The sequence below is a fragment of the Seriola aureovittata genome, chromosome 15, assembly GCF_021018895.1.
Source record: "Seriola aureovittata isolate HTS-2021-v1 ecotype China chromosome 15, ASM2101889v1, whole genome shotgun sequence".
Lineage (NCBI taxonomy): Eukaryota > Metazoa > Chordata > Actinopteri > Carangiformes > Carangidae > Seriola > Seriola aureovittata.
In genome coordinates, this window is record NC_079378.1 from 4703634 (window position 1) to 4729300 (window position 25667).

Consider the following 25667-nt stretch of genomic DNA (forward strand, 5'->3'; position numbering starts at 1 on the left):
TTGAAGCAAAAAATGCAAAAACTCTAGATGGGTGCAACTTCTCAAATATAAGGATTTGAAGCCTTTCTGTGTCAAACATGACAGTCAATAGAATATCTTTGGATTTTGGACTGATGACCCTGCAAAACAAGATGCCTGAAGATGTCAGCTTGGGGCTTAAGAGAGTATAATGGGTGTTTTAACTATTTTTAAGAGAAAATTATCAAAAGTTATTTAAAAAAAAATTATGTGCAGATTAATCGATAAGGAAAATAATCGTTAGTTGCAGCCATATTTTGTTTATAGGTCTAATTTGGGTCTCTGCTATCTAGATCTAGATTTACAGACACTGCTGCAGCAGTAAAGATCTTTGCACATGCATCTGTGGGACTAAAGTCCTATTTTCATCCTGCAATTTCACTGCTATGGAAACACAGAAGAATTACTAAATATAGTGATTTTAATGGTGACTTTTCATGCATACTTTTAATATTAGAAATCACATTTTCAACCTGCTGTGACGGACATTCTTCATTTGTTAGTATCTGGGGTTGTTAAACATTTTATGTCATGTACAGTTTCTCCTTTAGATCATCTGAGTGTCAATCTTATGAATGATTCATCACAGAGTTTTATCATCACATAAACGTTGACAAACCTAAAGCATCCGACCCTTGACTTATTTTGTAATTGCTTACCTCGACAACTCTGGAGATAGAAGGAGCTTGAATGAAAGGGTGTTGGATTTTTGACCATTCAGATCAATATTTGGAACTGGGGCTTGTTGTAATAGTAGAGTGTAATGCACGTTGTGAGGATGTGTTTGTTATTCAGTTTATAAATGTAACGATTAGTCCATCAGTCAATTGCCAAAAAATACATCTAGAACTGTGCTGATACCCGTTAAAGTCATTTATCCAGAATAAATGCAAAATATTTTCTTCTTCCAGTTTCTCAGTTTCACAGATTTGCTGATTATGTAATTCTAAATCAAATTGAATGTTTTTAGGGTTTGAAGTGCTGTTTTGGGAAAACAAGCGAGTTGATGACGGCACCTTGGGAATGGCAATTAGGAGTCGCCAATTAACCTAATGTGCGTGTCTTTGAACTGTGGGAGGAAGCCAGAGTAAACCCAGGAGGCAACCCACTTTCTAATATTTAACTAAACAAATAAAATGCTTTTTATGCATAATATTTTGTAGACCCAACAAATAAAAAATTCTGCAGATTAATTAATAGAACGGTGTTAGTTCCCGGCGCTAAATGATCTATAAAGGTTTAAGAGTTTTGAAATGATGCTGCACTCTTTCCAGGTGATACTGCAGAAAGTATCAGCATAGTTTGCGGTTGTATTGCACATAAAACTAATGTTTAGAAGTAAAGTCAAATCTTGATACACTGTCAATCAGCAAAAGAAAGTGGAAGTTTCTGCACTGACGCTGATGATATGTGTTGATCTGTATCTTATCTAGGCTGCTCTTATTTGGTTTGTCCATCGTCAATAAGTTTCAGCATATTGACCCAAAATGTTGCCACATTTGAAAGAGGATTGAGATTGTGCTTCATCCATTTTTGCATCTTAGGTGAACTAGTGTTGACACTTTATTGATTAATTGCCGGCTTTGTTTACATAGTGATTCATGTGATGTTTGTGCATTACTAAACTGAAAAACTGATTATTTCTTAGGCCAAAACAGACATCACGACAAATTATCTTGTTTGTTATTATTTTAAAACTATTAGAATACCATAAAGTTGTGGAAGTGCAGAAGAGCTTAACATACTGGATGCTAAAATTCATCTGGAAAACATTTGAATATGTGTTGAGCTTATGTGATGGTGGAATTTGTGCTTTAGAGTCTGTTGAGCTGTCACATGATCATGGTAGTGTTGTGCTGAACCGGCCTGCTGCTCGTGCTTGTAAATGTTTCCAGGCATGTTTTTGGATGTCTTTGCTTAGATTTAGGAAAAACCTGTGACTTGAAGCCAGTTTGGAAGACTTGAGTGCATCAGTTTAAGCTCAGGAATGATAGGAAAATAGGAAAAATAAATAAAAATAAATAGATATTCTTCTTTATGCCTGGTGAATTTAGATTTTCCACCCAAATCTTTAGTATTTCTTAGGAAAGACTGACAAGTCCTCTGGTATGCATTGTTATTACAAATGATATCATATGACTAGCTCTTCTGTCAGCTTTTACATTGAGAAAAAGTGATGCATGGAATGAAACAATGATAAATACTTCTTTTTTTTTTTTTTTACCCCATTGTATATTTATTTATTTATATCTGTCATATATTTTCCTCATTGTATCGTATTTTTCTTTACTGGGCAACAAGTTTTGCTGACACCAACTTTACACCTGTTTCTTTTGTTTTTTTTAAATGTGTAACTATGTCCATTGCAAAACAAAACAGTAGATTTCGAATGTCTTGTTTTGTCCAAAAGCTTTTTAATAGTTCGACTTGAAAATTAGCTAAAATTCATTGTTTATTAAAATAATTTTCAGTTATTTTCTGATTATTTTGTTTCTTGCTACTGAAATTTACTGATTGTTTATTGTTATTTTCAACATACAATTAGTTAATTTCTGTGCTGTGTTATTGAGTTGTTTTTTTTCTTGATCATCCAGAGGTGCTCCAGCAGCGAGTGGCAGCTCTGGAGCAGGAGAGGGCAGAGTTCATTAAACTCAAGCAGCAGCTGGAGGCCGAGTTCAACCAGAAACGAGCCAAGTTCAAAGAGCTCTACCTGACGAGGGAAGGTACGTGTCCCATAATCATACAAGCTGTAATTTTGCATACTGTAGATTCCTTCGCTCTTTGAATCATTAACTGCAGCGCTCAAATAGGCAATATGGGCTTGGTAAAGATGGAAGTCTCTATCTGAAATGATCATAATGTACGTCTAAACTTAAACAGCATTGTGTGGCTTTTTCTTGATCTGTCCCTCCCAATGCTGAGCTTCTGTATGTATGCTCTTTCGCTTGCTTCCTTTTCTTTCTCTTCTTGCACATTTGCTTCCCCTCCATCATTCATTTCATCTCTGATCCGTCTTGTCCCTCTCCAGAGGAGTTGAAGAGGCAGACCATGGCTCTGGAGGGCGCCCAGTCTGAGCTGAGCTCTGTCCAGACTGAGCTGGCTCAGGCCCGGTCCGAGATAGAGACCATCAAAGCGGTGGCCACCGTGTCGGAAAACACCAAGCAGGAAGCCATCGACCAGGTCCGCAGCCAGTGGCAGGAGGAGGTGGCCTCGCTGCAGGCCATCATGAAAGGTAAAACCAGCGGCTCTTAAATGTGCTGTTCAGTGAAAACGTCTGTTCCTAATTTTACAGTATCATATAACAAAGACCATTATTAAGTTATACAAAATAACAACAATTTACTATACACATATGAATGCTCTGATTGCATTGTTAATGAAGTTGTCTAGAGCCAGACGAGGCTAATTTTGCAGCAGTGAACTGACTGTTTCCATCCATTCCTGGCAAATGCTGTTTGCTCGTAACGTAATGTAGCGCAACGTAGCATAGCGTAGCGTAGCGTAACACAGCGTAACAACATGACATAACATAACAACATAACATACTGAACATAACATAACATTCTGTAATGTAACAAAATATAACAACATAACATAATAACATACTGTAACGTAACGTAATGTAACGTTGCTTGATTCACATGGACAAGAAGAGCTGGTCTGTATTTGGGTGAGTGAAGGAAGCAGAGAGAAGGGCAGAGTATTATGATCACTCTAGTTCGTTTTATTTGATGTGACATGAAGAGAGCAGAGAAGTGGCTGAGTGTAGGAAGTAATGGAGAGTGAGACACAGACATGCGTAACTGAAGACATATTTACTTGCTATAGTTAACAACAACAACAACAACAACAACAACAACAACGATGGCTGCGTTCGATTCAGGCCAGCAAGACATGACACTAAGTGCATTTCCATGTGACTGCTTTTATGCAGTGTGTTTTCAGTGTGTGTGTGTGTGTGTGTGTGTATGTGTGTTTGTATGTCATTGTGGCAAAATGTGGTCCTGGAGAAACTTACTGTAGCAGGAACCACCACAGAGGAGGTTTATACTGTGTGTCTGTGCATTAAAAACCTGAGTGGAAAAAAATTTTTGAAATTAATAAAAAGATTTCACTGGAAAAAAATTGATAAAAAGAAAATATTTAACTGGACTGACTGGACTGGACTGCTGTTTATCTTGACATGCCAAAGTCCTAGTACTTTAATTTGTATTTTCTTTTACAGATTCTCTGGAAATTTGGTTCAAATTTGCACTAAATTTAGAGAGAAGCTAGGCTAGTGTGACAGTGAACCAGCATGCACCGTACCACATCCCTGAAACCAAAGCGGCTACTTGAATGTCAGCCATCACGTTATCACTTACAGCTGTGCTTCTCCTACTGTGACGTGTCAAAATGTCTTCTGTTAAAAAGCCTTTTTAACAAACACTGTCAGGATCAGTGTCATTGCCTGCCAAGTCTCCTCGCCACTTTGGCATTATAGGCCGTCCACGATGAAAATGAACAATGACAGAAATACTGGTTGTAGATTATTAGAATTCCACGGTGGTTGAGTTTGAGCGTCTGCAACCAAACACACGCTGTGTAGACAGTGACATCTCTGCTTGCATCTGTTTCTGTCTTTCCCATTTACTCCATAGCGCTACGATCCACCAGGCGTTCATCGTACCATCTGACATGGATTAAAGTAGATACTGTGATCTGACGCACATTCAGACCAAGATTAATTTATTAGATTAGATTAGACCAGATTATTAGACCTATCTCGCACAATGTGACATGCAGTGAACTTGTATTAGCACAGTCTATATGTGCCTTCATCTAAAAACAAGATGATACTTGTGTCTGAAATTAGTGCAACATTTTTTTTTGGATCTTGTTCATTTGAAACTTGATGAAATATAATCGGATGCAACTTTGATAATCAACTAATCAAGTAATTCCTCGTGGAATAAATGGCAAAAATATGCTGGATACAGCTTTTAAATGTAAAGATTTCCTTCTTTTATAGTATATCAGTAAGAAAATTAAATGAATATGTTTCAAATTGTTTTTTGCATAAAACAAGCATTTTAAAGAAATCATCTTGGGGATTTTAAGCATTTTCTGATAATTAACAAAGTATTTGACAGATTAATAATAGTTTAGTTTAAACTTATACACATTTATTCATCTTGCATATTGAATTGTACGCACTGTAAGTGAGTAATAATCAGGTATAGACTGAATAAACAGGCATATTCTCCATACATTGCAGAAAGCTTATATACTACGTCTGCAGTGAAACGCAGCCTCAACGATTTGTTATATGTATATAATATGTTCTTTGTTTTATCATATGCTTCCTCTCCGTCATCACCACAGAAACAGTGTGCGAGTATGAGGCTCAGTTTCGCCAGCGCCTGGAGCAGGAGCGAGTCCAGTGGAACCAGTACCGCGAGGCAATGGAGAGGGAAGTCGGTGACCTGAGACGCCGCCTCACTGAGGGCCAGGAGGAGGAAAACCTGGAGGACGAAATGAAAAAAGTAGGCCTTGTTTTATTTTACGTCTGACTTCAGGAATATACTTGTATCTTGTCTGCCGTGTGCGTTTTTTTGTACATGAAGCTGTAACAGTATTCTTCACTACTGTAATTTGGCAAATTAATTTTCTACAGTTTGGTGGAGCTTTTTGTTGTGAAGCTGATATTTTGTGCTGATATGGAGTCTCAAGTGTCTAGCGTCTCCCCTCGAATTTCCCCCAGCAAAAAAAAAAAAAACAAGATGAATGCCAGAGAACAACTCACAATCTGCCAGATGATACTTGAGCCAGCTGGACCCCTTCCTAGGTGTTGACCAATATTGAATTTTACAGGTTGATGCCAAAATTCATTCTGTAGCTTTTAAGATTTTGGCTGCTGATGGCTGATACTCACATTATACTAATTTAAATAACAATTTTAATGGCCAACAATAAGTATAAAATGGATTTAGTTTTCTCATAGAATTGAAAGCAATAAACATTTTCCAGCCGAACTGAGCTGGAGATGTGAAGAGCCACCAGACTCTTTTACTCTTGTAGTCCCAGGGAAACAGCAGTTGAGTGTCTTTATCGTCTGTAACGTGACATATTTCAGATTTCAGATTTGATCGGTTCGTTCAAAAGTTTGCATAGCTTAGTGAATATGAAGCGAATATATAAATTGATAAGGAGCTGTAAAGGACTGTTGGCCCCCCCTCCTGCACCTCTCTCCCCTGTGATCTTAGATCAGGACGTGGAGGTCGATGGAGAAATTAATAAATCGGATTGAAATCATGCTCTTTGGAAATGTAAACAAAGCTTTTGCTGACTCAGATGATTTATATGACGAAAGGATAAATTGGAGCTGCACTGACTAAATTGATTAGTCATTCAACAGAAAATTAATCAGCTACATAATTCCCTGGTTTCAGCTTCTCACATGTGAGGATGTGATGTTTTTTTTGTCATATATGACAGTAAACTAAACATCTTTGAGTTTGATTTGTTGAATAAAAAAAAACAAACTATATGAATACCTTGAGCTGCCAGAAATTATAACAAGCACGTATCACTATTTTCTGACATTTTATAGACCAAATTATCAATGGAATAATTGAGAAAATAATTAAAGCCTTAAAATGATTGTACAGTTCAAGATAAGTCATCAAAGATATTTTTATGTTTTACAGGATAAATTTTGATGTATAGATGCAAAATGTCAAAAGGATTTTGACAGAATCCAAGAGATAACTAAATGATTATTATATTGACAAGGATTTAGATTTAAGATTTTGTCTTTAAAGAGAATCTTAACACCCCCTGAAAGTCTTGTCTACTATACATTGTTTCTCAGGAAAATCGTGCATAGTTATATCTTTACCTTCTCATCTTGCTGAATTGATGTGCAGGTTTACCCCAGCACACTGTGATATGACTTTATCTTGTTTCAAACTGAATTATTTTCATGTAAAGACTGAATCATACCAGCACAAATCTCCCTTTATTTGAGTGTTATCTGACTATAATTCAGTCTCAGTCCCTGTAAGAATGTTATATTATGTTGTTGAAGCTGTAAAAGGAGAAAAAGGCACATAAAAGAATAGTAATCTGTGTATCTATAGACATGTGTACATGTGTAATGAGGGTGTGTGAAAACCCTTTAAAGGCCCAGGAGGATGCAGAGAAGCTGCGCTCAGTGGTGATGCCCATGGAGCAGGAGATCACAGCCCTGAAAGCCAAACTGACTACAGCTGAGGACCGGGTGAAGGAACTGGAGGCGTCTAAGGTCAGTCTGCACTAGATCAATGATTCAGTGTGGAAACTTAATGCTTAAGATGTTTAACTGGCTATAATATTGACCAGGCACGACAGCTGCTCTTTTCAAGTAAATTGAATGGTTCATTATATTATTATAATATATTAGAGAGCCTTTCTTTCACTTCAAATCTTCTATGCCTCTTCATTATTACATTGCACATACAGACTGCAGGAGTAAAGGTTTTTTTATGCTACGTCATGATTATGGAAAGACATTCAGAAAGTACCTTCTACAAAAGAAAAACAATCTTATGTAAAACTAAGAGGCATTAGTATAAAATATTTCTGTCTGCTTCATTTTTAATCAGCTTCATCATTTTCTGAAAGCAGGTCTTAGCTTTTTATTCTGTTTCCTTAAAAAAGAAATAGAAGTTATTAAGAAGTCTTAACTTTAATTTACAAAGGTCATGAACAGGTTTTTCTTGCCTTTTTAAAGGTCATAATGTTGGTTATGAAATGTTTCAGGCTCTCTGTAGCTTGTGACGTACACGTGTTAAAGATTGGTACAACAGTGGATTGTGTTTGAACATTGCCAGGGTGATCAAATATTTACTGTCAGTAAAAAGTTAAAACAATTATTAGATTTCTGTATCACTTGTAAGAGTTTTATGGTTTTCTTACAGTATTAACCCTCCCAGTCAAATAAAAAATAGCGTAACTGGGCAGAAAATCCCTCAATCTGGCAACTGACCACGAGTCTGAATGAATGTTAATTTCCAGTGTTGTGATTACAACTTGTTCTACTGCCCCCGAGTTATAAGTTGAAAGAAAACTCATCAGCGTTGCGTGTCTCCGGCTTTCTTTTACAGGTCAAAGAGCTCAATCATGTTCTTGAGGCGGAGAAGTCGTGTCGTACAGACCTGGAGATGTATGTGGCCGTGTTGAACACCCAGAAATCTGTCCTGCAGGAAGATGCAGAAAAACTACGGAAAGAGCTCCATGATGGTACTTTATGTTTTTTTATGAGAGTGACAGGTTGGGTGGAGGTAGAGATGTGTTATCTGCCTTAATGTGATATGGTATGGGACATCTTGTAAATTTGACATGTTTATAATCTGCCAAACATTTCCTTTTTGATTAATTTTTCTATAAATATAAATCGTTTGAACTTTAACAGCAGCTCCCCAGAGTTATTTACATTATTGAAGTAGACCACTTCAACTGTAGACATATTTACATGCGGTGATGTGTTACTGTTTCTGGCACATAGCTTTACTACACTACGGTAAACCACAGCCTCAACCTTTGCTCTCTCTCTCTCGCCCCAGTCTGTCACAAGCTCGAGTTGGAGCGGCAGCAGCACAATCAGCTGAAACACACGTGGCAGAGAGCCAACGACCAGTTCCTGGAGTCTCAGCGTCTCCTCATGAGGGACATGCAGAGGATAGAGAGTGTGCTGTCATCTGAACAGCTCCGCCAGGTGGAGGAGATGAAGAAGAAAGACCAGGTACACACAACAATGTAACACCACTATAGTTCACTGTGTTTTGGAATGAGAAGGTGTCTGCTCTAGAGAAACTATAAAATGTTGTTAGCGTTATGATCTTTTATTTTCTATCTCCAATTAAGAAAGAAATTCCCACAATAATGAGGATAAACCAATAAGTAATTTTCAATAAATGTATCTTCTACAGGAATAGGGTTACATAGCGGACACGTGTAGGGGAAAGAAAACACATGCTCAGTGTTGGAAACGTAAGAGTGAGCGACCATGAGGAGACTCAGAAGTCTGCGCAGGATGAGGGAATTCACTGATTTGGAAAATGGTTCAGATTTCCACAGCTGGATAAACATTAACAGCTGAGTGATGTATGTTGCATGCAGGTATGAAAGGTTCCATCAGAACGAGTCCACAGACAGGCACAGTCCCAAACTGCAGCACTAGCAGCCAAAATTAAAGCATCATGTGGTGATGTTGGTACAAAACCCAGCAGTAACCGAGTCTTTGATAGGAACCAAACCAGGAGCTTTTTTCTCATTTATAACTTTTTATTTTTTATTATCATGTGGCTGATAAAAGTAAACACAACTTGTAGTACGTGTTTAGCATAACACGTTGATCTTTTGTGTGTTTTTGCTGTTTGTTCCATGATTGTAATGGATGACGTGTGGTGCTCAGAACCAAAACATTATAAACTCCAAAATATGATATATTCCAGTTCAACACCACCACAAACTACATCCTCAATAATAAAAATATAGTTAAATTAATACCTCTCTGAGCGTGTCAATCAAAACTGAACAATATTCTCTTTGTGAAAGTAGAATTTGTGGCTGATGAAATATTTTCTCTCTATCCAAGGAGGAGGATGAAAAAGAGAGGCTGAGCCAAGTGAAAGAGCTGCACGAGGACGATGGGGGAGACAACACCGAGCCTTTGGAGGATTTATTCCTCGGGCTGAGCGTTGAGGAGGTATGAGCATAATGTAATTCAATACGTCCCTCAGAGAGAGCAGAGCAGGCTATTATTGTCTTGCATCATATTATATTCCCTTTGAGTAAAGCAATCTTCAAACAGGAAACATGGCACCTTCACTTTTGTCCTTGTGTATCGTGTTTTTAACAGTCATAAACCGAACAGCAGTGATGCTTTGAAATATATAATATATAATTGTGTTACTTTGAACTGTACCTTAAAAATTCAGATATTTAAATCTTATGCTATTTTGTCTTTATCTCCAAGTAGCTGGGGTTTTATACTAATATGCTTTTGATTGAAAAGCTGAATGGGAGAGGCAATTTGAGAGTTTTTCAATATTAAATATACAATAGTACAATATACAATTTAAGCTGCATTCTTAAGACAAGAAAATGTTCAATTACACTTTAATTTGTCAAATTTTACCGTGCACACAGTGAGGCAACTAATTGATCTTCTCACTAAATATTCCAAATTATGTTGCTGGTTTCCTGTTGCCTATAAAGTATGTGTTTAGCAAGACTTATGACTTAAATCTTATGTATAAAGGATGTCATAATTTTATGACTGATAGTTGCTTTAAGCAGAGCAGACACTGTACAGACTAAACCCAATGGTCCCCTTTGCCCCAGTTTGAGGGGGGTCACGATGCCTGATGAATTTCCCGGATGATCGACAGTCTGGCTGTCAGACAATCGAGATCAGTTGGGTTTCTGGCATTTCAGAGATTTAGACCAGCTGTCTTCAGTTTGAGCAGATCCATGGTCCAGTTTCCCACATGGCTTTTGTCTAAAGAACTGCTGCTATAAACTGCAGTGAGCTGGTTTTAATATTAGTGTAATATTTTACACGTTGTGTCCTCCTGTAGTCTTGACTCCGACTGTGCTGTCATAGAAATAAACCTGAACTTTGCCGCAGGACCCGCAGTCGACATGTTCCAGCCATCTGCGGTTCCATGCTTTTCTTTTCCTATTTCCGTTCTTAGGAGAGTTACACAAAGTAACACTGAACTTTCTCTTTTTGTCAGCATCGTTGAGGACATGTCTATTTGAATGGAAATTTATGGGAACGGTCATTGGACAAAATATGTTCAGTTTGAGCATGTGGTGATTGGTTAATTGATCTGGATCTGTACAGTGTGAGCACAGAGGTTGTACGTTTGGACTGTGCAGAAAGAACAAGCAAAAGTTACATTTACATTCAGTGTTATTCACCACCGCGATTCAGTGTATTTCCTTCCTCACAAAACATCTTCAGTCTGCATTTTTTTCCCCATCCATGTTGAATAGCTTTCCTCTTCTCTGCTTTTGTTGCCACATTGTTGTGTTCCTTGGTGCGTTACCACCACCTGTAGATCATGTGCTCGTGTGTGAAACCACTGGCAGGAATGTGTATTGTCACCCGTGTGTGGGTGAGTGTCCTCGTTCTTGTGTGAACAAGTACAAATAAGGCGAGGATCCACTCATCGAACAACTGCTCGATTCTGCTACTAAAGGCTAAAAACTCCACAGGCTACCTTTAAAAACATGTACTGTTTACTGAATGCAGAAGCACAGTGTCTGCTCAGCTTTTAAAAGAGGAAGCCCTTCTGCTCATTCTCAGCATGAATGAAATGTGAAATGGTGATAATAATTTCTTGTCTTCTCAGGACTTTATTTGTTCTTTCTCTTTCAGCCACACGCCAACCACAGCGCCCATGGCTCAATGCACTCCTTAGACACTGACGTGGGGGCCGGGGGCCCCATGGACCCCTACAAAGACAACCTGCGAAGAGTTCAGTCGACAGACAGCCTGGGCTCCTCGCTGTCCGTCCAGCAGGGCCTCGGCGGCCAAAACCACAAGGCCAAGTCGGCCAGCCACCTGGACGAGTCGGACTTTGGGCCCTTGGTGGGGGCCGACTGCGGCGGGACTGACAGTAGTTTTGGTGAAACTTCGTCCATCAGCTCGATCAAGCTGACGGCGAGCCACTTCCTGCTGACTAAAGACCAGGAGAAGGCCATCAAAGCCATGACGCCTGAACAGGAAGAGACGGCGTCGCTGCTCTCCAGCATCTCCCACGCCCCTGACACCGCCTTCTTACCGCCTGCTGGCTACCGACTGGTCAGCGACAGCGAGTGGAACCTGCTGCAGCAAGAGGTGCATCCTCCAGGCTTTTTCAGAAACATTTAATAGGTCGAACACCCTGCATTTAGTGGCTATGGGAGGACATCACATTTATACAGCACTAAATAGGTGTTAAAAGTTTTTCTTTGGGTTTCTCGCCGTAAATCAAGTTTGATTTTAACAACAGAACCTCATGATTAATCATAAAATTAGATTTATTGTGGAGTAATTTTCTTATTTGTTCGATTGTAATAATATTTTTTTAATAGAGCAACATTTTTTCTTGAAAGTACATTTATGTTTGAGGTGGCACCAACCTCATAGAATCATATAGATCCTCTTGTTTTCCAGCGTCTCCTCTTAACAGTGTTATATCAGAGCAGCTCTGTTGCTCTGTCTTTACTGACTGTCTGAGTTTATTAGTGTGTGCAGTAACAGGGAAGGAAAATCACATGCAGCTATTTTTGCACATTATTTTGTAGTTTGAGAAACAGATGCTGATGCAGATGCTTCCCCTATTGAATGAGATCAGATATACCGCTCTGATTTGGGGGTAGAGGTCTGCGAGTTAGATTAAGCCTCTGTTAAACTTTGCATAGTTTGCATTTACAGATTTTATTCTCTGCTGTGTTGACGTAATCTAAAAAATATTTTGCCACCCAGCTGAATTACAAACTGCCAGTCCAGCTCTAAAATTAATTTGAAGAAATTTGTACAAGAGAAAAGTGGATTCAGCCGTTCATGGTTGGACCGTATCTATGTTGTCAGAGACAGTGGAACTATTAATGAGGTTGGAAATGGCGTCTTTTTTCCTTGGAAGCAAGACCAGGATTCCTGGAATTCAGTCCTAGTACTAGAGGAAGAAGAAGTATTTCATTTCATTCATTGATGATCTTTTACACATAAATATTAGAAATTGGAAAGTTAAGAAAAGTATGAAGTTTCTGTTAATGAACATGCGATTTAGCTGTTTTAAAAGGTCTTTCTGTGTGTGAGAGAAAAATCTTAAACCAAAACTTTTCATTACTGTAGGTGTAATACCTTACATTATCAAATAGTTATCATCAAGTGTTAATGTGGTTTTCTTTTTCGTCTGACACCAGGTGAAAAACGCTGGCAGGAAGCTCGGCCGACGTTGCGATATGTGCTCCAACTACGAGAAGCAGCTGCAGGCCATCCAAGGACAAGAGGCCGAGACACGAGATCAGGTTTGTGCCTTTGCTTTCACTTCTTCACATGATTTCAACTGATCAGATGTTTGACCAAAAATGTTAATTAGCGGGATTCCTCCTTTCACTCTGTTCCAGGTGAAGAAACTGCAGGTGATGCTTCGTCAGGCCAATGATCAGCTGGAGAGGACGATGACTGAGAAACAGAATTTGGAAGATTCAGTCAAATTAGGCAACGAGGAAACTGCTGCTAAGGTCTGGACACAGTGAATGTATTAATAACCCCAAAGGAATGAAAATGAAATTCTTATGTTGATTCACATCTCTGGTTTAGTGCTTGATGTGCAGCTGTGTGGACAACTTAGATTTGATAGTATAGAACAATTACAGGAAAAGGTTTATTATTTTTTCTGTTGCTTTCCACACAATGTGTTTATTCTGTGTCTCGCAATGTTTGACAATGTCAAAATCTGACACTGTGGGCTCCAGCTCTGACATTATTGAGATGACTGCAGTGGTGGAACTGCTGTTGCTTAGGTTGCAATGCTTTTGGGGGGGGATGTACACAGGAAGTACAAATATTGTCATGGGATTAGTGAGCTACAGTGTGGGTTACAGCTCGATTGTCATTGCTGGTATCATTTTCTGTGTGTGTGTGTGTGTGTGTGTGTGTGTGTGTGTGTGTGTGTGTGTGTGTGTGTGTGTGTGTGTGTGTGTGTGAGAGAGAGATAATGGCAAAATGTAGTCCTGCAGACATCTACTGTAGCAGGATATACCACACAGTCTCTCTGTCTAGTTCGAAGATGGGTGTTGTCTGACCCATGAAAACTGAGTGCTCATGTAATAATGTAGTAATAACTACTGAGTACTCACGGGTGGGAACGTCAACATGTTCACAGGCGGGTGTGAGCCCGTCTCTCTAGTCGGCCTCTAGTTTGTAGCCTGTATTCGTTTGCATTTTGCCAAACTGGCACCATCAAAAGCTGAATGTGTCATTAGCTGTTCCTATTTTTAATGCACCATTGGATCTACAGACATCTGTCACCGGATTATTTTGATAGCGGATAAAACTTAAAACGTGATGATTCTGAGGGAGGTTCTGCCTTTTTTCTGTGATTTCCAAGCAGATTTTTGGGTGTGTGTATTGGCATCAGAGATATTGATGCCTAACAAATAATCATGTATAGATGTATTGTTTAGTCCCTGAGATGTAGCTAGTTAGTTTAACACTTAGTTTTAGTGTCATGAACCCTGGTTCCTGCTTGGTCATTGTTCACTATGCCGCTGTCTGCAGCTTTATCCTTTAAAGGCTGTTTGCCTACGTTAGTGCAAGTGCAAGTGCTGACTCAGTGGAAAGGAGAAGTCATCTAACAATATTTTGAAAGTATTGAAGGTGTTGATTTCCTGTTTCAGAGTGTGTAGGAAAATCAATGCGCAGGTGCATTACTTAAAGTGCAGCTTTGCACCAGAATAGGTTCGCTGAGTTTCTGCTTCTCCCCTGTGCTGGTTTGGTATTTCGGTAAGTTGCTGCAGCGGGTGGAGACGTGTACTGACAGGGAGTTTAACTTGTAATAGAGCAGTGCAAAGCAATTTGGTGGTAACAAGATTCAGTGTTTAGTGCATTCGACCATGCAGCCACTTGAACCAGCTCAACATTACATTCTGCACAGAGCATCCATTCTCTGTGCCGTTTTTGTCAGTGCAGTTGGTGGAAATCCACATAGGCCTCTCCAGCTTCACACAAAATCCTTCTTATGTATGCTCTGCTAATCTAGTCAGTGTCTCATTAAATTTTAAACCAGTTGGTGTATTTAATTTACAGAAAGAATACAGTTTTATTCCAGTTATGCAGGGATGCAAATAGCATTTATTTTATAATATATATTTATATAATATATGATATCGGCAGAAAATTTTCTTTTATTAATTGTTCTGTCTTATAAATGTCAGAAAATTGTGAAAACATCCCATTATGGTCAAAGTGACAGTGAAAGCATAAGTCACATTTGAATAGCTTATTGTGTTCAACAGTCCACAAACACAAAGATATTCAGTTATACTATTATTTATGACAAAGAAAAGCAGAAAATGCTCACATTTAAGATGCTAAGAGCAGAGTGGTTTTACTTGAAAAATAACTGCAATGATTGATCATTTATGAAATTTGTTGCTGATTAATTTTCTGTCAGTCGACTTATTGTTTCAGCTCTAAAGTTATGGCAGTAGAGTAAAGATTTATGTTGTTTGGCGGCCTTCTCGTTCAGCTGATTAACTCCCTTTACAGCCATCTGAAAGCAAAAGGTGTGTGTTTCCGCTGCAGTTTCTAATTTCAGTGATTTGTAGCATTGTGAAAGTGTTAGTACTCCTCTGAGACCCACTGGTTACCTTGATTTAATCTTGAGCAACCAGACCCAAAATAATTGCAGAGTGACCCTGCAAACGTATGTTCCTTTGTAGTTGTAAAAAAACAGTATTCACAGGGGGAAAAAATCACAATATTAATGAAAAAATCACATTACAATATAAAATTGTGCCTCCTCTTTACTGTACATCACTCAGGACCATCCATTCCCATCAGTCCTCCCTCCTTACGCAACAACAGCAGGTTACCAGGGCAACAGCCGCATGAATAATCCTCTTTCCAACATGTCTGACAAAACTTTAGCCTGAAACATCACATATTTTATTATTAGACCTGTGGGTGCGATGATGAGCAGCATCACGACTGTTCATAACTGTGTTACTTCATTGTCACACTGTTTTAACCAGAAACAATAATTTGTTAGAGAATTATTTGTTGATGGTTAACAGGCTTATTATTATGAGAAATTGTTATTTAATGCAGCTGTGCCACACCTCACAGAAGTTACTTGAGTTTGGCAGTAGTGATATTATTCTTGCATAGAAACACAGCTTGGCCTGCAGCTGGAAATTATTATTGATTTGTCGTCTTATTATTTTATCAGTTGACCGATTTAAACTTTGGACTATAAAATGTCATAAAATAGTGGAATAATGCCTTCAAATTGCTTGTTTTTTTCTGTGCAACTATTCAAAACCCAAAGATATTTAGTGAAATACCACACAAGACATAGAAAAGTATCAACCCCTCACAGTTCAAAAGAAGGAACCAATTAATTTTTGGTATTTTTGCTTGAAAAAAGTATGATTTAAACCATTAATCGATTATCAAAATAGATGCTGATGCTGATGTTTTGCAGTAAGAGAATATTACTATACGGCTGCTCTTAAATGGGATGAGCGGAGCTGATGTGATTTGCCCTCATTTTTAATAGTCCCTGATAAACTGATGCCGATAATGGATTCCTCCTCATCCCACACTTTTGCTATGTGCACCCCGGGTGCACTGCAGGCCGCTAATATAGTAAAAGTGTGCTGCCATACTTGATGCACTTGTCACTCTGCACCTTGAATCATGAAAATACAACCCAGTTTCTGCTTAAGAAGGTGTTTTCTAGGTCTTACTTCTGAAACCTGCACAGTGTGACACCTCGTATAAAGCAGCAATCTCACTGGCAGAAATGAGGAATGAAATAAAAAAATAATCCTTCATGATGCTTTATGGACTGATATCAACCTGCAAGGATTCTGCAGTGCACCTGAGAGCAATATGTTGGCTCTGCAGTGTCAGATCATAAGCTGCATTATTTTTTTTGCATTACATGCACTTTCACATTGAGCACAGACTTTTTCAGAAGTGAGTGTGAAAACACCTCATGTCAGTTCACACCCGTCAGAATAATTGTGGACATATGTGTGTGGCGTCTGACCCACAGCGTGAAAGAGCTCTCACAGTCACAGTTTTCACCAACAAAATTAATGTCAGAGAGCACAAGCTCACACAAGCTGTATACTAACATTTTTAGTATATGGATTAAGACGTGTCATCACCCGGCTCCTAGGCCATGACAAATACATGAATCCACACAATAAGATGACGGTAAATTAGGATTTTTGTTATACTAAAGTAAACAACAACATAACGCACATGTGTGAGAGTGTGATGGGATGTGGGGGTGTTGTAAAGTGAAAGCAAAACAAGAGTCAAACAGGAAAGAAGCATGCAAATGCTGGCGGGGATGAGTCCAGGTGTGAGAGGGAGCGAGAGCAAAAGCAAAGCCTGGCTGGGGCTTTAATCCTCCAGGAGCACTTGGTCCAGGTGCTCCAAATCCAGCTGGCTGCGTTTCTCTGTTACCTTAAAGGACACACAGTAAAACCACAACCACCCACATATGAGCAGGTTGGGTGGGGGCCACAGTGATGACCACAGTGTATGACCAAGCATATGCCCGCTTTATATAAATTGTGTTTCTTTATCTGTGTAACTGTCTTAATATCCCTGAAGCCTTTCTCTTGTCTTAGTGATGTTTTGCTTTGTGTTGTCTTGTAGGTGTCTGCTCTCATGCAGAGAGTCCAGGAGTCAGAAACGCTGCTCAGCACACTACAACAAGCCTTCGGTGACGCTAAGAGGAACACACAGGAACAGATGGTGAGCAGCATATTCTCCTGTTCGCCTCGTGTTGCCTGTTCTTGACAGCTGTGTTTGGCTCTCTTGTTCCTTCTAATGCCGCAGAGTCTAATATCAAACAGGGTTTTGGTAGCGCCGGCAAGAATTTAGCTCTTCAAATAAGCATATCAATTTTGTTTTGACAACAGGCTTTCGCTCTGTTATCCGACATGCAGCCCAACTGAATTGCAGCTCATGCCTCTGTGGCAGTAACATCACCGTTGCTCCCTGCCCCCAATATTTGTTAATACGATGATGAGGAGTTGTTACTAGAAAAATTAACTTAAATATGTCCAAAGGTTGCTCATCTGCCACAACAGGAATGTACAGATGTGTACCCTGTATATGCATATGCACTGCCAAGTTAAATAAGTCTAAAGTACTATATTGTGAAATTACAAGTTTTGAGACTGTTGAATTATATTGCATTATACTGACACGTGCTTCTAGTTTGTCCGTCCCATTTGTATTATTGATGTTGGCTGAATAACATAAGCACCTCCTCTGTATGATACAATACAGTGCAACAGCACCACAGACTACATCTGAGTTGAGTCAACACCTCTCTAAAGCAGTTTCAACAAACATGAACAAGAACATTATATTCCTCAAGAAGGATGATTTTTTTGCAGGACTGTTTTATTAGACTGCATTTGTTTTAGCTGGATGTACCTAATAAACTGACAATGAGTGTATATCGATTATATAATGTTATTGATTCACTTTCTGTTGGTCTACCAATTGATTATTTGCCTAATTGTTTCAGATCTAGTTTAAACTTAAAACATCGTAAAGTGGAACCATTACATAACGTCACTGTTTCTCATTACCACAAATATTTGCTGACACGATGGAGCTCTTGGCTGCATTTAAGTTAAATATGCTCAAAAGTTTCTCACCCACCACAATAGACACAAAACAAATGTACAAATGTGTAAACTGCACATCACTGCAGTGCATTGCTAATTACTCACTTTGCCTGGCAGATTATCGCCCAAATTGAGAAGTCAAAACAGGAAGATGTGAGACAAACACTCTGAGTAATGGATATGCAGCTGCAAGCTTTATCAGCACATATGACTTTAAGATCTTTGCAGACAAACTTGTTTGCCAGAGCAATGAGACATTCCTTTTGCTACATGTGGATTTGATATAAAGAGGCATGAGTCTTGATATTGTCACGAAATGAGTCATATTGCTGCACCTAGCAAAACTAGCTCCACAGGGAGAAATGGATGGAGTGTGGTTCAGTAATGAGACACTGGCTGGTGAGTCACTCTTCACCCTGTTTTGAAGTGGTGCTGGTTCCATACGACAGGAAGTTTTATAAAAAAAAAAAAAAAAAAAAGGAGAAACAAACTGACACATGATGAGATGGAGTGATTCATTCATTTATTTATTCATTGTTTTTCTCTCGTTTCAGGCGGTGCTCGTGAAGTCGAGGGAGCAGGTGGCAGACGAACTAAGCCGACTACAGAGAGACAACGAGAGCCTGCAGGGAAAACACAGGCTGCACGTAGAACTACAGCAACAAGAGGACTTCCACATGCCCAATACTGTGCAAGTATGTGGAGCCTCAGTCACACCTCTCAACCGCAGCGTTAGCATCAGTGGAAGGGCTGCTATTGAGCCTCAAAACTTCCCTACATTTAACTGAAGTCACTGGTATCACTGTACAAAAAGCAGGAATTGAAACTCTGGCCAGCTCCATAACCTCGTTTACTTATTATTTGATCAGATCGTTCCAGATTTAGATGAAAATTTTTGCCAATTTTAGACTGTTTTTGTAAAGTTTCTTTTACAACATACGAGATCTTTGTCTTCTTTTGTTAAATGTAGTTAATGTATAAATTGAGGTTTGATTGGGTAGTAAAAGGAAGCAAAAATAATACAATAAGATAAGAATTTCAAGCTTATTATAAGATAAAAGTATGATAAAGTGGAATAAAATCAGGATTTGCTTAGCGAAGTGGATATCCTTTCCAATGCAAAGCTGGTCACGTGCCAGTATTCACCTCTGGTACACATAACAGTAAAAGTAAACAAATATTATCCTAAAAATGTACTTAAAGCATAAATAAATGCAGAAAAACAACCCACGAGTGTCATATTATTATATATTTCCTTATTCAATCATTATTAGTAAAGCATTAATTTGTACGTAGCATTTCATTGTCGTGGTTGGTCGAGGGTAGAGCAAATTTTTATGACATGTCCATAAAGCACTGTTGTTCTCTTTAATCGTTCCCTCTGTCCATGCTGAGAGATCCCTTCTTAAAGCAATTTCAATGGAAGTGATGCAAAACAATCCTCATTCTGTGCTAAGATTTATTCTTTAACATACTTTATATTGTATTTGATAGTTTAATCTACATCATATTTTCATGTTTTGGTTGATAGTAAGTTAGTAACTAAATCTGTCACGTAAACATAGTGGAGTAGAAGTGTAAAGTAGCGTTTAAGTGATGCTCAAGTAAAGCATAAAGTTGTACAAATTGTACTTAAGTAAAGTACTTGAGTAAATGTACATTCCACAACTGGTCAACAAACATGGGTGATCCAGGTTCACAGTGATACAAGTGAATGTGACAAAATAATCTCCGCTCAGTACTTAGTTGCTTTGCACAGCATTTCACAGTCTTCTTCAGTGACTAGAACACAATGTATTGAAAGCTGTAAAGAAATGCTGAAAGGAAGCATTGAAAGGTCGAGCTGGAGTTGAGATTATTTTGTCACAGGCACCGACCCCAAGGTCGAGCATGGACGTCCATGCTCAAATTGCTTCAGTTTAATATGGGTTCATTAGAGGACATGCTTCTGGGTGTGCCCCATCTGTCACTAAACAACCCGCTGCTCTCCATTTATAACCTATTGCAGCATGAGCAGTGGTTATCCCCATTCATGCCACATAGAGAGTGGGGGAAACTGACACCAAATTATAGAGAAAATAATCTCTGCAGCGTCACGGTCAGAGGCTAATTGCCTCAGTGGTAATGCCTTTGTGACTCCTCCAGCTCATTTTCAGTGATTATTGGCACCAGTGCTCATTTTTGAGCCAACTGACAAGGTGAAAATCCTATGATTTTTACAACTTTATTCTGTTCTCCCTGTTTAGGAGGTTCCCCTCCAACACACACTTCTCCTCCCACACAGTATTACTCATAGCCTCTTGCTGAAGTGTGCTGCTGCAATGGTACAAAAAGGAGTGGGCCTGTGCTTAAGTGGAGGTGGAGAAGCAGTGACATTTTCAACTTGTTGGTGGTTAAATAAGCTGCACATATAACATTTATATCTGTATCAACATGCAGAAATCATTCTAATATGAAGGAGAACAGATACAGTGTAGCTTCTCATTATTCTCACTTACACTTTTGGATCTCACTGTATTCGATAATGTAATGGTAAATACTTTGTATATAGTGTAACATACCTTTATTTTAGTTTGAATTTGTTTCTGCATATACATATAGAAGTGTGTGTCATCAGCGTACAGACGCGTTTTCACCAAATGTTTAAATTAAGAAAGTCACAGCCCTGTCTGTGAACTGCTTCCATATTGATTTTCTTTTGCTTTGTTCTTTATCTTATCTATACGATGATGATGACGATGATGATGATGATGATGATGATGGTCCCCCACATTGATGCCTGTAATGTAGTTTGATTCTTCTTCAGGAGCTCCAAGGCCTGGTGGTGCGGTTGCGTGAGGACATGGTGGCGTTACGGACTTCTGCTGATCACATGGAGGAGAAGCTGAAAGCTGAGATTCTGTTTCTGAAGGAGCAGATCCAGGCTGAGCAGTGTCTCAAGGAAAACCTGGAGGACACTCTGCAGCTGGAGATCGAGGGCTGTAAGGAGGAGATAGGTGAGACTCTGTGTAAACTGTCGAGTTTGGCCATTGACTAACCATTGATCAGCTATGTGGTAAATATCTAACCAATCATTTTTAGTAAAAGTTTAAGCAAACAACTCTTGAATTCTGCCAGCACACACATTTTCTGGACAGTTTTTACATTACTCTGTTTCTGCTTTTGTTTCTTCTCCATTGATCACTGTCATTCAGACATCTTGGAAGGTATGACGAACGCCTTGAATGAGCTCACTTCAACTGCTTTTATGTTTGTGTGTTAATGGCGTAGTTGTCAGACTAATAACTGTAGTGAGTCTTCAACATAGCGCTTTCCCTCACATATGTTTGAACTGTTTTGGAATGGCTAAAATGTGCATTAATAGATAATTCACCTCATTGTATGTTGTCCCACACCGCAGATTAGTCATCATGACATGTTTCACTGTAAATCCAGATTATATCAAGGATGTCTGTGAAGAATCTCTCTCACCCAGGTCATGGTTATCTAAGAAGAGTTAAATCAAGGGCAACTGGACTTGTTTGTAGATACTTGTTTAAAAAAATGTTTAATCTGTCATCCAAGACTACATCCACACTACTACGTTCAAAATGATCTCCGTCCAGACTATCTCACCCGAAAATCTGCAATCGCGTACACTGGCATGCACAAGCCGGTGTGAACAGGAGGCAGATTGTCTACTCTGCAGTTGATTAGTTGCAAAAAATACTACAAATAAGGAACAGTAAAGACAGCTGCAGTGTTGAAATGCAGAATTTAACTCCTCAACACATCAGTAATGCTTGTAATTTGTTATCCATGTTGCTTTCTCCACCGGTAGTCGAGGCAGATAAGAACCAATCAGGGAGCGACTGTGGATGTCCCCGTCATCGTTTCCAAAGGTCTCTGTTTTTGCCCGACCAGACAACAACACAAACTAAAACGAGGCCAGCAGTGTTTCCAAAACACTCTAGAGTAATGTGGGTGAGAGGTGAAAACGTAGCAAAAAGAGATGGTGTTTTAAAACGAAAACGTAGTAGTGCGGACGTAGCCCAAGAGGCATCTTCATTTGCAACTGACTGGTGACGAGTTCCAGGTATTTAACTTCTGTGGGGCTGTTACCGAGGCCATCCACATCACTAGGTTCATTGTTCGTTGTTGTAACGACGGTTGTTAGTCACTGAAATCAACTGAGGCCAAGTGTGAATGGTTGTTAAATCTCAGAGGAAGGGTTGAGAGGACAGCATCGTAGGTGGGGGATAAGTGGTGTCGTAACGACTCTCTTGGGTGACGGGTGAGAAATCTTTAAGTATCTACAACCAAGTCCAGTTGCCTTTGATTCAACGCTTATCAAGGATGATTGTGTCCTGCTGATGAGTAACACTGTTGTCACATCCTGGGATGGGGTTCAGTAGCATTTTCAGTTCCCAATCCCTTATTGAATCTCTTTAGATTGTTTGTTTGGTGGAAAATTAAGACATCTTTGTTGTACAGTTTTAATTTCTGGGATTCTGCTTTGTCACTGCTCTGTGACATTCATTAACCCTGCCCTGAGTCACTTTTCCTTTTCTACATTTACTCCTCAACGCAGGGCTGTGTTTCAGCTACAGATGTGCGCTTGTATGTATCACAAGGGTTTTGTTCTTTGCCGATGCTCGTAGTGTCACAAAGAGGCAAAAGAGAGAATGAAAGATTCGATAAGGGATTCAGCTTAACGAATCTGAGTGTTTCACCAACTTGTAACTGCATCCAAAACAGATTCAGCCAGCAGAACCGGTCTCTATGGGCAGCTTAGTAAAACAGTATTGTTTGTATGATTTGATGTATTTTGCACTCAGAACCTGCCAGTATGTGAGAGACTTGGTGTCGACATCGTCTCTACTTTCGGTTAATAGTTCTGTCTGGTGTAACACTAACTTAACGTTTGACCTATGGCTGCAACTAATGATTATTATTATATATTATTTGTTATATATTATTAATATATGAAACTCTAATGAATCAGAAAACTTTAACCTTTTAGAAGCTGGGACTAAAAAGATTTATAATTTCTGCTTGAATAAACAACTAGAACATAAAGTATATTGAGCATCAAAACTACCAATTCATTTATAACGATCAAATAATCGATTAATCAACTGTTTCGGCTCTAGTTTAATCCATAAATAGTCACTTTTTGGAAGTAAAAAGGAATGGGAACGTTTAATTGTGGAAGATTTCTCTTTCTGGGGCCAGAGGAAGAACATAGTTTTTCCATTTACAATGAAAAATGTACCATGTTTGTATTTCTCTGCTCGGTACCAGTTCTCTCGTCTAGTGTTTTAGCGTTTGATGGTTGCTAGTGTTCATCTTTAAGTTCAACACTGGTTTGAAAGCTGTCAGTCTGTTAGTTTTAAGAGTTTGTCGTTTAGACCTCGTACTGTCTGTTTCACACGAGACAAACGCGCACATCGTCTCAGAAGCAGCTTCGCCTTCACTGAAGGTGCAGCTTTGTTGCATTATTCATAAATTGTCAAATAATTTTCAAGGTAGCACATTATCGTCCCAGAGGGAATACGTGGGCTTTGAGATTCAGATGAGCACTGTATGATCCTCTAATGATGTCTCCTTCCCACAGCTTCCTTCTCCAGTTTGAAGACGGAGCTGGAGCGAATAAAAGCCGAGAAGGAAAAGGTACTTACTCTTTGCTATCATGCAGTATGACACCGCAGTGAGGAAAGACAATTCAGTTAGAGTGCCACTAAACATGTTTAAAACTATATTATACATATGTAATATACATGCCTTTCATTTCATCCTCTGATAAGACTCAGTTTATCTCACATGGTCATGGAAGGTATACAGATCTTTATTATACACACTCTGCTACTTACTACAGATGAAACTACAAAGTTAGATTTCACACACTTTTCAGTAGCATTGTTATTTTTATCATCGCTGTAGCGGTGTAGAGTTGCACAACTGTAATTTTCACATTTGTAAAAACGGACTTATCACTTTGTGGGATTGTTTGCAGAAGTTATTGTACGTGCTGTGGACACTACATTTTTCATGTTACTATGGGAGGCACAGTATAAATAATAAATTTCACAGATCATTTCAGAAACTGGACACGAAATGGTGGAAAATATACACATATAGTGCATTATATAGTAAATAGCTGGCTGGCTTTAAGTTGTAAACTCTTGGTGGTATGAATTACTTGTAGTGCCTCTGTGTGCTGATCTGTTTTACCTCGTTTATGTAGTTGGAGAGAAGTCTCGCAGAGAAGACTGAGACACTGGAGAGCATCCAGGGCCTGAGGATCAGCCTGGAGCAGCAGCTCAAAGAGCTCACCACTGCAAAGGTCAGAGTTTGACACTGTCTCACGATGCATTTACCTGTGCCACACAAAGCTCTACCCAGACTTACTTTAACGTGGCCAATCATATCAGAGCCGAGCAGATGTCTTATCAACAAATGCCCCAGTATCATTTACAATAGCTCTTAGGACGTTACTTTCTTTTTCTCAGGATCTACCAACTTATACAACTTATACAACATGAAATCCTCCAAACGGCTCATATTTCCACAATATTTTAACCTCACTTCATCGTCTGTCACAACAGTAGATTGTACAAAATGTTTTAATTAACGTTATAAGAGTGTGGGATGTAATATTTGCTGATTTAAAATGAGGAAAAGATGACATCGAACATTGAGGTTCTTTCCATGCAAGAGAGTTCACACTCTGTATTTGTTGTAAAAATAAATAAATAAATAAAATATTACAGCATTTTAGAAATATCCAGAAAAGTCCAGAACCACTTGTAAACCGCTTTTTGATGGAACTAAACCAGTGATTCAGCCACTAATGCACAGTCGACATCATTTTGAATTATTCAACAAGTGAAGCAGTGAAATATTTATTCCAGTTCTTTAGATTTTTTTCTTGCAATTTACTGGCTCCATTTAGCCTTTCTAATCGAATTCGTCTGTGTGTGTGTCTGTGTGTCTGTGTGTGTGTGTGTCTGTCTGTGTGTGTGTGTGTGTGTGTGTGTGTGTGTGTGTGTGTGCGTGTGTCTGTCTGTCTGTCTGTGTGTGTGTGTGTGTTCGCTGCAGAGTGCACTAGAGACTCAGGTCCTCGACGAGAGAGGCAAAGCTCAGCGGCTGCAGACGGAGCTGGACGTCAGTGAACAGGTTCAGAAGGACTTTGTCAAACTTTCTCAGACTCTTCAGGTAAGAAGGAGTTGGGAGGTTCAGAGCGAGATACGTTATCTAAACTT

At 39.1% G+C, this 25667-nt stretch overlaps 1 protein-coding gene across 1 annotated transcript in view; it reads left to right on the plus strand.

Moving 5' to 3' along the window:
- The window catches only part of rabep1 (rabaptin, RAB GTPase binding effector protein 1), a 31552-nt gene that overhangs the window by 868 nt on the left and 5017 nt on the right, over positions 1 to 25667 (plus strand). The window contains exons 2-17 of the mRNA XM_056396923.1: positions 2613 to 2741; positions 3047 to 3250; positions 5383 to 5543; positions 7184 to 7303; positions 8145 to 8280; positions 8604 to 8782; positions 9638 to 9748; positions 11429 to 11890; positions 12961 to 13065; positions 13165 to 13281; positions 17438 to 17536; positions 18978 to 19118; positions 21230 to 21419; positions 24020 to 24075; positions 24650 to 24748; positions 25504 to 25620. Coding sequence (XP_056252898.1) covers positions 2613 to 2741; positions 3047 to 3250; positions 5383 to 5543; positions 7184 to 7303; positions 8145 to 8280; positions 8604 to 8782; positions 9638 to 9748; positions 11429 to 11890; positions 12961 to 13065; positions 13165 to 13281; positions 17438 to 17536; positions 18978 to 19118; positions 21230 to 21419; positions 24020 to 24075; positions 24650 to 24748; positions 25504 to 25620 — 2426 coding nt within the window. The remainder of the gene's footprint in view (positions 1 to 2612; positions 2742 to 3046; positions 3251 to 5382; positions 5544 to 7183; positions 7304 to 8144; positions 8281 to 8603; positions 8783 to 9637; positions 9749 to 11428; positions 11891 to 12960; positions 13066 to 13164; positions 13282 to 17437; positions 17537 to 18977; positions 19119 to 21229; positions 21420 to 24019; positions 24076 to 24649; positions 24749 to 25503; positions 25621 to 25667) is intronic.